Here is a 14,879-nt window from a genome sequence, read left to right on the forward strand (position 1 = left end):
CAAACAGATTCAAACTGTTAGGTATTTCGAATTTGTCACTTAACATTTAAAACTCTCACACTTAAAGACACATAAGTGTAGAGAGGAAAATAGCATTTAAGGATGGTTAGGGTCATAATGCATATATTAACCAAATATAAATGCATTTGCTTATACACGAACACAGAATTCTTGCCAAAAGGCCGCTGAAAGGTGACATTGAAATAAAGCAGCAGATGCTGAGAAACAAGATCTCTTTGAATGAGAGTGAGAGGGAAAACTGGTTTAGTCTTTGTTCATGGCTTTGATCCTGGGTTCAAACGATGCTTCCGCAGTTTCAGATGAATGCTTATATCATTTCAAAGCAGGATGTAGAAGAGGAACTGGGACATTTGGGGAAAAAATGTGAACATAAAGAATGAAATGGCATAGAAAGGCATAGCACAACCTCTTCCTCTTCTATGTAGACTGTGTGAGTACCTCATGTCTCCTTAGTGCCTGATACTGCTATGACCCAAGGAAAAAAAGGCTTAAAACCGAAATCATAGCTATTAGGAAGCAATTATAAGGAACTAAATGTGCCTTTGCTTTCAAGGCATGTACCATAGTTCATTCTATTGCTGCTAGGCTACCATAGCCCTGTATACTTTCCTAAAAAAGCATTCTTGTGTTTAATAATCTGGTATGTCTTGTAAACAACTTGGAAAAAGGATATATTTGATGATTAACTGGTGGATTATCTGCCTTTAGAGAGCTAGAGTGCAGCACTTAAAGCTGTGGCTCAAAGCTGCCCAGAGCCTCGGCTCCCAGCAGTGCCCAAGTGAGGGGCTCCAGCACAACCCCTGAGTGGAGGAAAGGACATGCTCCTCCCCCCGTCACAGGGATGGAGGAAGCCCTTATGGCTCTCCTCAGACCTGAAAGATTGTCCATCGGGAGGTCCTTTGGTGATTCTGAAAGCGTTCGGCATCCTCCACCCCCCAGACAAATTCCTAGCACAGTCTGACATGTTGCAGAACTGGGAATTAGAGCCCCTGCCACCTAGTTTGTCACTTAGCATTTATCAATATGATTTCCAGAGGTTAATGGCATGTAGAAAAGGCAAACATGCTTTAGTCTCACCTTGTTTCTTCTATGCTCTTTCTTCTTCCTTTCTTTTTTTAATTTTCCTTTATTATTTATACTCCTTATGTTTAAAAGGAACTACAACTTTTTACAATTAAATTTATTTTTCAAAATAAGAGCTTTTCTGTGTGTACTTGCATAGGAGATAGACATAAATAATTAAAAGTCAGTGCGTTTTTAAGATGACACTAGCTTTTTTACACAAACATTAAAGTGTGTTTGAAGTTGCACGTACAAGTTACAGAGTAATAGCTAGTTTTCTAAACTAGTGGTTCAAACAGTTTCTATGAACTCTCTTTAGAGAGAAAGTACTTAATGAACGTTACACCAACAAAGTTTAACAAAGCAGATTAATAAATGAAATACTTCCAGTGTTTATATGAAGGTAAGCAGTCATAACAACAATGGTTGCATGCTCTTCTTTTTATTTTCTGTTACAGCTTAGGAGAAGGAGGAATGGGGTACTCAACTAGCTTTTTCAGATAAACACACTTAAACATTGGGGTTTGCCTTGAGAAGAAAAGTCTAATTTCGAACATAACTTTTAAAATTATCCCAAGTAGATTCACGGCTGAGACTTGGCATCTTCTAAAATAAAACAGTAAGCCCTACAGAACCATCACCATGACTTAGGTGGCTTGGGCTTTATCCTGCTACCAGGCACTCAAAGTGGAGCCTGTGTGCACAGGCATGGTGCCAGATTCAGCCCTGTGATGGGCAAGGCATCTCATGGCCTTGCCTGTGCTACCCCTCGCAGACAACCTTATCACCTCCTGCTTCTCACTGGGCCCTCTGCACTGATGCACGCCCAGCTCACCACCTCGCTGTGCCCAATGATTACTGAAAAGCCAACTAAAGCCATTTCTCCCACCACCCTGGCTCTGCTGTGGATGTGTGGGATTGTTCCCTGGATGGGAATGCACAGCACTGCTTGTGCTGTGCTCACCCTTGGCTCACAGTTTTCCTTTCCCCCATGGCATGCAGGCTCGAGGCAAACTTAAGACCAGCCTGAAACACTTTTTCCCCCTGCAATGTTGCCCTCTACTCTTATGTCATTAAAATTCTCAATTTATAAGCTAAAATTTTCAGTCCCACAGGCCAGACTACAATGTAAAAGAATGACCTCAGTGTGAAAAGGTAACACTTTCTTCTCTGATACATACAGTTTTAATGCTGATAACCGTTGCCCCTAACTTTAATTGTTATTTCTGTGACTGTTTTTCTTTTGTCTTCCATTCTCCTACTGCTTTGCACCTCCTTTGCATTCACTACTACTTTATTTCATTCAAGAAACTGTAGGTAGCTTTTCTCTGGAGACTGAAAAATATTAAGGTAGACTTATCTAAACAATATCTGATTGCAGTTAAGCTCATTTCTTGTACTAAATGAGCTCTTTAGTTTAGAATTTGCTGTAATAAATGTCTGTTTTATTCCAAATAAAAATAATGACCTGCTCCCTCCTAGGAGAGAGTTGCCCTCGAGAATTCATTAGGACACTAGCTGGGTGAGGGTCCCTGAGGAGTGAAGTTACTTGTCCTTTCGCTTTATGCTTCCCAGCGCTCACGCTCCAGGAGGACCCATTAGCCTCCTAATGCACATCCTGTTTTGCTTATTGCTTTATTAATATTGGGCTCAAAATGAAGAGCAGATGTTGCCCAAAAATGACAGCAGAAGTGTTAGACTAAAGCGGAAAGAAGACAAGTGTGTAGATTTATTGTGTTTGTGGCATAGCCTTGAGTGGAAAACCTGGCTAGAAATGTCAAACATTGAAGAAAAAGCAGAGCTATCAATTCACACCACCCTTCAGCTGTGTTTTTCCTGCTTCATTGCCTGGAACAGACCAGGCTGAGGCACCTTGTTTGGTGTTAGCAGTTCCCTGGGCTAGCAAGTACACATAAGGACCCAAATCCACCATAACTAAAGTGTGACCTTAAAAAGATGGTATCTTTGCAGATTTTACCTCCTCTTCTGAAACTTAAAGACCACATGACAGTAAGCCAGCCTGAGCTGCTGCACAGCTCTCCCCCTCTGCTGATGCTTGTCATCTCTCTGCCAGGAGGCTGTGCCCCTCAAAGAACAGTGCTGTGGGAATGTCCAGGGCAGCCCACATGGGAAGGAGTTTGTCAGCTAGGAATTTATGCAGGCACTATTAAGATGAAGGGCCTGTCTCCTACTAGTCCTAACAGTGTTTCTCACTAACTTGTGCTTGAAGGATAGCAGATATTTAAAATTCATGATGGTGAAAATTCAAAAGCTGAAAAGTTTGTGTAAGTATTATACGTTTAGGTTTTATCGTGAACTTGGGTACCAGTGATCCACCTTCTATAATCAACCTGTCAAGTGAAGAGAGTACTACTGATTTCCCATTCATCTCTTGGCACTGGATGCTCATACCCACTGCAGACTACAAATACTCTCTTTGCTCAGCTAACCTGTTACTTAAGTATTCCAAACCAAAAGTAAACATGGAAGTCAGGCATTTTGACAGCTGTAATCAGCTGGAGCAACTTCCTGAAACAAACACCTTTACCTAGTCCTAAGGACAATTTTATCTTTTGATAGATTTGTCACTGCAGAAATAATTGACACTGTACCTCTTTGCAACTGCTGTGAAGGCTGTGAATGCTACACCCTTATACTTTCCCATGGGATTGGAGAATACTTTTGTTATATCTACTGTTATTCTGTGATCTCATGAAATTCTTTGCTTTAGACAATAATGCCTAGGGATCCTGGTAGTAGAACAAGATCCCAAAGATGATGTTAAATACACGATCCAGAAAGCTTATAAACTGCAGTTATTGGTTCTTTTACTAGTTCAAGTGCAATGGAGTTACTGAAGTTTAATGGGTTACTATGTACCAGCTGAACTATGCGTGTGTTCTTAGGGATGGCTCGATGAGATGACTGGGTCGAATTAAGACATTGTTGTTGTTGAAACGAGGTCTATCCTTTCTTTCTCTTCCCCAGCGGACTTCCTGCACATAAAAGCAGCAAAAAAGGTCTCTTTCCCTTCGACCAGTTTCGTGCCGCCTCTCTGAGCTGAACCACTTTACTAAGGACTAAGCTGAGTGCCAAAGCTGGCATGAAGGAAACTGTGACCCTGAGGGACTGACAGCAGAAGAGGAACAAAACCAAGAGAGGAGCTGCAGTAAAAGAAAGCTGTGGGATGATGAGACAGAAGAAACTGTCAGGGACCTTATGAGGGGCCTCCACTGAGATGGAGAATGATTGAGATGAGTTTTTCAAGGATTGTTGAAAACCTGAATTGAAGAGAACTCTAAAACTACATGCCTAGACAATCACTGAACTCGAGGTAACTTATCAACAGCGGAAATACGGTGAAAACCTAGGAAAAAACAAGTATTGTTTTGGCTGTGTTGGGTTTGAGTTATCTGAAGGCTAAGCAAGTACAAAGAGGTATCAAACACAAGTTTGATAGAAGTTGAAAATTATATTCTATGAAATTATCATAATTATAAATAAATAACAAAAGTAATGAGTCAGTCTAAACCACTTTAGTTTTTAAGGAGGGGAAGAAAATCAAAGGTAAATCCTCTATCCTGCCAGAAAAGCAGTAGCTATTCAGAAATGTATAGGATATTCTATGTCTTTAATGTATTTCTTGACATTATTTTATGGTAAAACATAGGGCAAAAAGAGGAATACCTCATCAGTTCAAGCTCCACCAAATCACAACTAATGTAATGCTTCATAGTACTATCTAACTTAGCTTAGTACTGGGGCTTTATAAACAGAGACTTCAGAGGAAAAATAAAACTAACAGTGCGATTCAGGATACTACACAAATTGAGAGAAGGAGGTTAAGAAGAAACTCTGTGAGGAGTAAACTCGAAAGTACTTTGCCCAGTTTTGTGCGCGTTTACCATTTCTGAAGGTGGTTCCTATTGGAGAAACGAGCCTGGAGAAAACGGATCACCGGGTGGCCCAGCCTTCTGTTCGCCTAAACAAATAAACACTCCTTTGTCCCTTCTCACTTTTCAGCACAAGCTGTATCTCAGGTCTCCCCTCCCGGACATTTAATTGGTTTTAGAAACCACGGTGCAACACCACGGAGCATCCCAAACGCCGCCCGGGACTGACACCCGTGCTCGCTGCCTCTCCCAGCCCCGGGGGCGCAGCCGCAGCCCCCCGGCCGTGCCCCGGTTCCCCGCGGGTGGCGAGGAGGGGTCGGCGGGGATGCGAGCGCCCGGCGGCGGGCGCGCCTGCGCTCCTCCCGGGAGGCGGCCGAGGGGCACCCGGCGCTGGGGGACGGGTGGGAGCTCGGCTCCGGGCGCGGTGAGTGGCTCCGCGTTTCTCCCCCGCGGCGGCCGGGAGGAGGGAGCCCGGCGCACCCCCCCCGGGGCGGGGGCAGAGCCGCGGTTGCCGGGGCTGCCGCTGCCTCCCCGCCCGCCCCTCCGCCGGCTCGTACCGGCAGACAAAAGCGGACAAAGGAGGCAAAAGGCGTGTTCCGCCGCCGGGTAGGCAGGGCCGGGCACCGCTCGGCGATCGCGGGGGAACCCGGGGCGAGCCGGGGCCGCGGGGTCAGCCCCGGGGCGCCGCCTGCGGCTTCGTTCCCCCTCTTCCCCGCCCGCTGCCGCTCCCCGGGCCGGCGGCTCGTAGCGGAGTATTTATTTCGGCGTGTTTATTTTTAGGCTGGAAAATAAAAGGCTCGGCACGGCGACCTTTGGCTGTCGCATCCGGCGCCAAACGAACGGGTCGCGCTCCGGCCGAGCCCCGCGGCCGAGCCCGTCCCCGCTCTTATGTAAATCCCCGGGGTTCGAGGCGGATGGCGGGGCGGTGGGGCGGGGGGCGCGGGGGCGGGCGCCGCTGACCTGCCGTGCTTGCTCTCTCCGCCCCGCAGAGCCACAGCGACCTGCGGAGCTCCGGGAGAGCGGAGGATGCGGGCGGGCGGCTGCTGAGCATGCGGCGGCGGCGAGCGGGACCCGCCGGGCAGCGGGGACGCCTCGGCGTGCGGGCGGCCCCTCGAGCGACCCGAGGGAGGATGGAGCCACAAAGGACTCTGGCTGGCACGTGCGGCGGGGCGGCCGGCGGCCGCGGCTAGGGCCACCCCCTGCCCTCCCTCCCTCTCTCCCTCCTCCCCTCCCCGCGATGCTGCGCTCCCGCCGGGCCCCTCCGCTCGCTCGGCGCGCGGCGATGCAGGCGGCCGGGCTGCTCTGAGCCCGCGGCATGGCCTCGGCGGGGACCCCCGGGGCGGAGCGGCCGGCCGAGACGCCGCGCTGCCGCAGCCTCCCCGCGCTCGGCGGGGCGGTGCCGCGGGGCCGCGGGGGCGCGCTCGGCTCCCCCCTGGCGGCCGGGGGGGTCGGCGGCGCCCCGCGGAGCTGCGCCGCGGCTCCGGCGCCCCGGGACGGGCGGGGCGAGGCCGCCGCCGGGGATGCCCGGCGCCCCCCGCGGAGCTCGGAGAGCGGGGTGTCCCCGGGTCCCCCGCTGGGGCTGCGGGCGCCCGCGGTGCTGCTGGCGGCGCCCCCGGGGGGAGCGTGCCTGCGGGCTGTGCTGGAGGACTCGCGCTTCTTCTTGGTGTGCATGTGCTTCCTGACCTTCATCCAGTCCCTCATGGTCTCCGGCTACCTGAGCAGCGTCATCACCACCATCGAGCGAAGATACAGCCTCAAGAGCTCGGAGTCGGGGCTGCTGGTCAGCTGCTTCGACATCGGGAGCCTGGTGGTGGTGGTCTTCATCAGCTACTTCGGGGGGCGCGGGCGGAGGCCGCTCTGGCTGGCCGTCGGGGGGTTCTTCATCGCCCTGGGGGCTGCACTCTTCTCCTTACCTCACTTCATCTCCCCGCCGTACCAGATCCAGGAGCTGAACTCCTCCGTCAGTAACGACGGCTTGTGCGTGACTGGCAATGGCACTGCCAAAGAGCAGTGGGACTCCTCGGCCTGCGTTAAGGACTCCGGGGGAAACGACCACTCTCTCTATGTAGCTTTATTCATTTGTGCCCAGATCCTCATCGGCATGGGCTCGACACCCATCTACACCTTGGGACCAACCTACTTGGATGACAATGTCAAGAAAGAAAACGCCTCGCTTTACCTAGGTAAGGCATCTGAGTACCGGGGTTCTCTGAAGGCTGAACCCCAGATCTCTCTGAGGCACCAGCTTACCGTACTTCTGCCCTGTTCCTTCTGAACCGCATGTGCTAAGCTTTCCTTCCGAAGTGAACTTTTGAAGTAAAATTGCCTTGCTTTCATAATTTAAAATGCTTCCCCCCCCCCCCCCCCCCCCCCCTTGTGGAGCTGTGAACAGCAGTAACAGGTGAAGCTGAGGGAATGTGTGTAAGGGCTGCTGTACTCACACCCTGCTGCACAGGCAACGGGACAGCGGAGAAGGTCGATTTCTCTGAAACTTCTCTGCACTTGGCATGAGTCGGTGACTTCTCCAGAAAGCAATGTTAAAGTTTGCCATGCCCATTAAAATTTCTTTTTGCTGATACGGAACCTGTATATTTCTAAGGTTTGGCCGGCATGCTTTTAGCCTGGAGTCTGCGTCTATGATGTTAGTGTTTTATAAGCACTTTGAGAGATTTTGGTATGCTTCGTTTTACTTTTCCAGCGTTCGCTGGTCTTAACTAACAATGAATTTTTGCTGGCATTGGTAAATCATCTGGCAATTCAGCATGGGTTAAGAAAACGCTGATTAGAAAAGTGAAACATTCAGGGTTAAGAACTAGATTATGGGAGCTCAAGGGACACAAGAAGATGAGGGTCTGTTCTGGCACTTGGCTTTTGTGCAGGTACAGACAGGTCTTCCTGATAGTCATTATTAGGATGGGACAACGAGATTTCTTAGATAACGGGGTACTGAACTTTTGGGGAGTTTGAATGTGATAATGAACACCATACAGTTTTGATAGTATGCGTACTGTGTAAGAAGATTGACTTTGAATTTGTGTCAGTACCTTACATGATTCTGTAAGAAATGAACCTGACATACTACTTGAACTTCTTTTCAAATAAGCAGAGACACTTACGGGGCTGAGAGCACTGTCAAGGGTTTTGGGTGCTCAGCCTTACAGTTTGCAGTTCAAATTGTTTCAGCTTTATGATAACAGTGGAGATAATAATTCCATGTAAAATAGACAAACATGAAAGGAATAGACTCGTTGTGTGTAATAACTGTATTAAGCAAAAGTAGTGATCCAGACCAGTATTTTCATTCCTTTTGACCTGTTCTTCAGCAATTTGACTGTTCTCTGAACTATTTTAAAGCTATGCGCACCCTATATGTGATGTCTTAAGAAAGCCTGAGACACCGTGTGTTTTCAGAAGGAGGGAGAGGTGTTATCTGTGTTTTTTTTCTGTTGTTTTCACACTATTGCTAATCCACCCTATGAAATATTTGACAAAGTGTCTTCCTGCTCTTCCTCCTCTCTCAGAAAAGTGGTACCAAAATTCAGATTAACCTGGAAACAATTTCATTGGCAGTATGAAAAAACAAAGCACTTTGTCTGAAGCTAGTTACTATAGTTTGGAGCAGCAGAGAGGGGGCTGCAACTTTTGCAAATAGATGATTTCATACAGTCCTCAGAAACACCATAAAAAGGGAAATGGAGAGGTGAGGAATGAAAGGTAAAAGAGATGAACAGTGTGAGAGGAGGAAGAAGTCATCACTGAAGGGATAAGCAAGGTCAGCAGTTGGAGATCCTCACTGTGCAGGAGAAACTGTGCCTGCCACTGGAGTGTTTCTAGCACAGGAAATTGTAATAAAGTGTCTTGGGTAGCTTTTAATTGCGGCAAAGATCAGCCTTGAAGTTAACAAAGGTAAAAGACACCAGCAGCTCTTGGAAGACTGTGTGTAACCCTGTCACCAGGCACCGACGGCAGCTTTGATCTATACTGGGAATACCCTCGTAGCGTTGAAGTTCATATGCAGTGATTTACAAAAGTAAAGGTGAGGTACCCAGCTAAAGTGTACATAAAAAATTTATGCCCATGATCTGATTGTGTCCACAGGGAAGAAATAGAATGAGCACAAAGCATGTTTAAACATCAGGTAAAATGTACTGTCACCTCCTTTCAGTCTTTAAGCCACTCTGAGCTGGAAGGAATGTTGCTTGACATTAGAAATCTTGGTAGTCTCTTTTTAAAATAGTGTGCAATTCTGAGGAAACTTTTACTTGTTCAGGTTTGACTGTTTACCTCTCTTTAGACTTTTTGAGGGGCAAAACCTGAGTTCAGTGGAAAAAAAAAGAGCATTGTTCGGTATGTTGATGTGCGCAAACAGGAGTTTTGGAGTTTGTCAGATGTGTGGAATGTTTCATGTCCTTGAAGAGAGGGATTTGTGGGTGGCGGGCAGCTCAGTCAAATGTGGGGACAGACTAGAGATGGCCAGGGCATGGCTCTGCAGGCCAGCCACCACACGCCTTGCGTTATGCAATACTTATTTCTCAAGTCAGTATGATTTTATTCTTGGAGCAAGCTATTCAAATAATGTAAAAATGTAAAATGTATTTTTGCACATGTTTGCATGAGCTAACAAAAGGTCTAGAAGTGGGCCATGGAAGATGAGAGGCTTTGAAAAGACAGGAAAGCCTGGTGAAGCAAATCCAAGTCACACAGATATATGCCTCTGAGTGAGCACAGTTAATTAAAAAAACATGTGTCCTCTGATTCAACTTTAGTGGAAGGTCACTAACATGTTTGTTTGTAATCACGTTGGTATTGCACCCTGTGTTTTTTTTCTGAAGAAACCTAACGTATAAAGATGCAATCAGATGAGAAACGTCAGTTTACAAGCATGCACATGGTAAAAGTTCCGCTGAGCTGGAGGACTGAAGAGCTCTTCCACCGTGCAAGTGTTCCCACTAATCGTAGGTCAGTAAAGCCCCCCTGAGTATCACTAATCCTGATTCTGCAAAAACTCACCTTATGTGGCTGCGGAAGCTGTTTTATTTATTTTCTAAGTTAATCCAGCTCAGGGCTCGAGTGGCGATAGCATATCCTCTTAAGTGTAGGCATGCAAGCTCAATGTGGACAGCTGTTTTAACATTCCGGACTGGGAGTCCTGCTCTCAAAAAACATATTTGATGCTTATACATAGTCTCTTGGCTGCCTACACTTAAGTCCATCTGTTAGAGTGGCACTATGCCAGTTTACAAGGTGTTATGTCATTTTTAGTAGGACAAAGGTGCCAAGCAGGGATGTGTGTTTGGGCCGCCTGCATAGCAATGTGCAAGCTCTCTCCTCTGTGGGATGTTTCTTCCTTGTGAAGGCGGTGCCACCTCCGGGTCCTCCTGCCCCCTAAAGCTGGTGGTGCTTTGATGCTCTGATGCTAACTTTGAGAAAATGTATGACAACAGGCTTGGAAACAAGTTATGATTGTAACAGGTGTCTAGGAAATGTAAGAACCGTCTCCCTTAATCACAGATAATCCAAAATGAAAGTTGCACACTTCCTGTTAAAACTGGGCAATTACTAAGTTGTCTTTGTCCACTCCCAAAGTCTCTCCCGTATGTGCTCGGCTGTATGGTAGCAGGTCTGCCATCAGCTGCCCAAAGTGTGCAGGTTCTCCTTTTAATGAATGAATGAATTAAATTAATTGCAATTCAGTTTGGTGTCAAATTGGACTTCACAGGTCTTGCTTTGTACTCTTGATGTTTTTTTCTGCTACTTGTCAAATTCTGACAGTTAAACTCAGTGAGTTTTTTCTATGCTGTTTTTTTTTTGTAGGCATCCAATAGCTTGTCTTGAGTGAGTTCACCTTATGATTCTATCATGTATTTTATAAGCAGTTCCTTAAAATTAACTGTTACACTTGGAAAGGGAAGTATTAGTAGTGGCATTACAGTGCCTGAATAATTTTTAAATATTTTGCCAATGGGTATTGTAATGAAAAAGAAATTTACTTCAAAATTTAAAGCACATAAAATCAATGTTAGGTTTTAAGAAATATTACATTAATGTAAATATTTAAGCATTCAGGAATGGCTTTCACCAGAACCCCACAAAAATGACAAGTGGATGAATTAGCCATTGTGCTAAGGATGTTTTATTTCAGTTTCCAGAATGCTAAAGGCTGGTTAAGATATGATATGGGAAAAGGATCTAAGTCGGTTTGATTTTATGCAGACTCTCCATAGTTTTGGAAACAAACTGTAATTACAAAATGAAAAAATAAAGCTTTTATGAGATAAGAGCTAAAAAATTGGATAAACCTGTGTAAATGGGGTTGGTGCAGATAATGGCTCAAGAGCCAGTAAAGTAAAATCCTTTCCTAACCTGGAAAAAGAATAAATATTTACACTAGTTTCAAAAATATTTTGGACTCTAGCTTTGTTTTCATGAGGATTGTTTGTGGAGTACTATTTCTAGCATTAGGTAAACTGTTTTACTGTGGTGATATTCTACTTGGAAATCACCTTCTTACCAGTGTTTTACAAGTGGATGCTCTGTGTACCCCTTGTGTCTTTTACAGACTTTCCCAAATACATTGATGGTATTTATTGTATTTCTTTACCCTTATATTGATGTCCCACCTGGAAGGAGAAGGTAGGAGGAGTAGCTTCACCTACTCTGTCAGAAACCCACCACTTCTGCCTGCTGGGTCGTGAGGCCGTCCAACTGCAGAATGAGCTGTGCCTCCATAACCCACTATTGCCTGGATACTGGCCTGGGAAGCACTGCATTTTTCTGACACTTTGATTGATTGATTTGTCATGGTTTGGCCACTTCTGGGGTTATACATGCCATTGGAGGATGGGAGCTGGAGCCTGCCGAGGGCATTGTGTCCTCTGTATGTACGATGCAAGATCACTGAGGTTTTCCAAGGCAGGATCAACTTTCTAGCTGGATGGGAGGGACTGTCTTGAAGCAATGAAACAGCTGACCAGCATTTCATTTTATTTTCATCATTCAGCCCATGACCACTTGCGGTTTACGTTGAACATGCTTCTTGCTACCTGATATCTGAAAAGGCAAGTTTTCTACAGGGTTTTCTCGGAATTGATCCCTGTAGTCGGTAAACCCTACAGACATAGTACATTTATTTTTACAGCATGTCTGTGAAGAGGCAGGATTTTATAGATCAAAAATTGAAGCAAAAGGGCGTTGAAGCTAAAGTTGGCAAAAATGTTCACCAGCATTTTTTATTGCTTGTTGCATTTCCTTTGTAAAAGAGCAGTGTGCTGAGCTTATTCCTCAAATATGGGATTTTAGTTTGTCTGAGTGAAAGCCACATCTTGGTTTATCCACAGACTAACACGAAGACTTGACCCATCAGCAAACTTTTTTGTACAAACAGGTGCTTGCTTTGTTTGCACACTCAGTGGGGCAGAGCTAACTGCAGGCTGAGCACATTGTGCTCTTTCGGCTGTGTGTAGAGAGCGCATAGAGAGCATTTTGGAGTGCAAGTGAAGTAATTGTGGGTTACACAGGTGGATTATGCTGTTTTCCCACACAGATAATTTGGCACACAGAGGGCTCAGTATTGTAGTTCTCTAGTATTTCTATAACACCTTTTTCTTGAAATGCTGATCAGGCAGCAGTCACAGTTCCTAGTAATTATTTAAAATAGCCCTATGCAGTTTTATTGCTCTTTCCTATAACTGAGGAAATATTAGGAAGATAAATTTTACTTTTCTCCAGTTTAGTCTCCTGGTCCATAGGTGGACTGATACTTTTTTTTTCTCCACAGTATACTCCTAGATACAATGTCTTTATCCATTTAGAGAAGGTGGGGTTCTGTGTCCATGTGAGCAGTATATGCATACAGTAGGTTTGATGAAAGTTGAGGGCAGTTTTTCATCTGAAGTTTCCTGCTGGTGAGATTTAATGAGAGTGATATACCTTCACTTGCCCTGTCATGGCCCTAAGGGATGCTCTCTGGATCTCTCCGATTGTGTCCTTGCCATTAGCTGTGTCAACGTTCACAAGCAGCTGTTTTGACAAAGTGTCACTTGGAATGACTGGAAAAACGTGCTTTGCCCTTCTCTGGAGCAAGGAGAGGCTTATGCACATACTTCCCTGACTGTTGCTTTCCTGAGAAAAATCTGTGTGGGATCCAGAGGTTTCAAACTCACTAAAGTCCTAGGTCCAATTGTTTTCCTTGCTTAGCATTTGTCAAAATACTTAGCATTTTGTTTCTGAGGCCAAAAGTGCCCTTTTCACCTGGTTGAGCTTGGGAGTGATGTTTTCTTGAAGTGCAGCTCCTTTCTGCTCTGGTGAACTTTGCTGCAGGGCTGGTGTGGCAGACAAGCATCCGAAACCGCTTGGGTCCCCGGAGAAGCTTGGAAACTTAGACATGAAAGTGTCCTTTAAGTAACAGCTTGTTTGTGCCTTTTCCCAGGAACTGAAGCCTTGGGATCTAGTGTCTCATTGCCCGGGGGCTGGAAATTTTAGCTGTCTGCTAGATACTCTGACTGTTTTGTAAAGGGTCACGGTAACTACTCCTGTTGCAAGTGGATTGGAGATGCTTTGTGTTTCAGGCATTTTCCTGAACTCTGTCTCACTCAGTGGCCGCCTCACCTGGGCATTCTTAATTGCTGCAAAAGTGCTTATACAGTCAAAAGAGAGGAGGCTGGATTTCTCTCTACCATCGTTTAAAGATATGAAGGTTTCTGTCATGGCTTTGTAGGGAGAATGGACAATTATATAAACAAAGCTCCACCTCCCTTTCATCCAGAAGGCCAGCATCTTACAATTTTGATTTTTAAAGTAGGTACATAGATATCATCTCTAGATGAGAAGAGCAGAAAAGCAGCTCAATCATACTAGATGCTAGTCTCACACTCTCTTTTTAATACTGTTTTTAGTCTTTTTCATCTGATAGCACTTTTAAAACCTTTATTACTGGGGAAACATGAAATCAATTTTACAGTTTTTTATTTTTACATACCTTTCTAATTTCTTTTGAAAACAGTTGAGAAGTTACTATGCAAAATGCGCACATATTTCAACTGGTTCCCTCTCGCAGCTGTTGCCTCTGTTGACTGTAGGAGTCAAAGAAAGTGTTAGCTCTCTCTCAGTCTGGTACTTCTGATGGATGAGAAGGTGTCACTTGGACTTTCATGGCAGGGCAAACTGTTTGCCTGCCTTACTGTGAATCATTGCCAGAGGTGTCAGAATTTTGGCTCCAAGTCCAACAATACAACTGCAAACCCACCTCAGCAGCTGTGGGGATGCTGGGAGTTGTTAGGGCTGTAATCTGAAGGCTCTGAAGTGACATGGTTGGAAGACAGAAATGTTTTCTTTGAGGAACCTCTAGAATTGGGGGCTTCGTACAAGGAGCAAACAACCTGTTGGCTTTCTGAGTCTTATGCTTTTATTCAAGCACTGTGGTGCTTTTGCCATAGCAGAGTTGGACAATCTGGGCACATGGGCTGGAGCTAGCGAAGTTATGACTGCAGACAACTCTGCATCGTGCATGCAAGCTAATTTCACTTGAGTCAGCTGGATCCGTACCCCAACTTCTTCCAAGTGCCAGGAAACAATAGGACATTATCCATGATGGAAGCGAATATGTCAGTGTCCAGCAGTATGGAGAACTGTGGGCTGTGCCCTGCTTTGCTGCTGACCAGTTGGTAGTTTGGGCATCTGCTGTGCTGTCACAAGGCCAGAAATTCAGATACACTGCATGGTGGTGGTAACAGGAGAGCTAGCGAACCCTTTCATCTTCTGTTTCCTCCATCCTTCTCTTCTGCCACAGTGAATTTGTTCTTACTTGTGAAATCGGGTAGTGTGAACACAGAAACTCAAGTGCTGTTCTACACTGCTGTTACACCTAATAATCTGAAAGTACCAATTCAGCTTACTTAGCAGCAA

General features: G+C 45.8%; 1 protein-coding gene across 2 annotated transcripts in view; it reads left to right on the forward strand.

The window, feature by feature from the left end:
* Positions 1–1,244: 1,244 nt before the first annotated feature.
* SLCO5A1 (solute carrier organic anion transporter family member 5A1) overlaps positions 1,245–14,879 on the forward strand; it is an 89,543-nt gene continuing 75,908 nt past the window's right edge. The window contains exons 1-2 of one of the 2 annotated variants that reach the window (XM_054057641.1): positions 1,245–5,866; positions 5,966–7,159. In XM_054057641.1, the coding sequence (XP_053913616.1) occupies positions 6,292–7,159 (868 nt within the window). In that variant the 5' untranslated portion in view covers positions 1,245–5,866; positions 5,966–6,291. The remainder of the gene's footprint in view (positions 5,867–5,965; positions 7,160–14,879) is intronic. The other variant, XM_054057642.1, reaches the window with a different exon arrangement.

This window comes from Cuculus canorus, chromosome 2 (assembly GCF_017976375.1).
Source record: "Cuculus canorus isolate bCucCan1 chromosome 2, bCucCan1.pri, whole genome shotgun sequence".
Taxonomy (NCBI): Eukaryota; Metazoa; Chordata; class Aves; order Cuculiformes; family Cuculidae; genus Cuculus; species Cuculus canorus.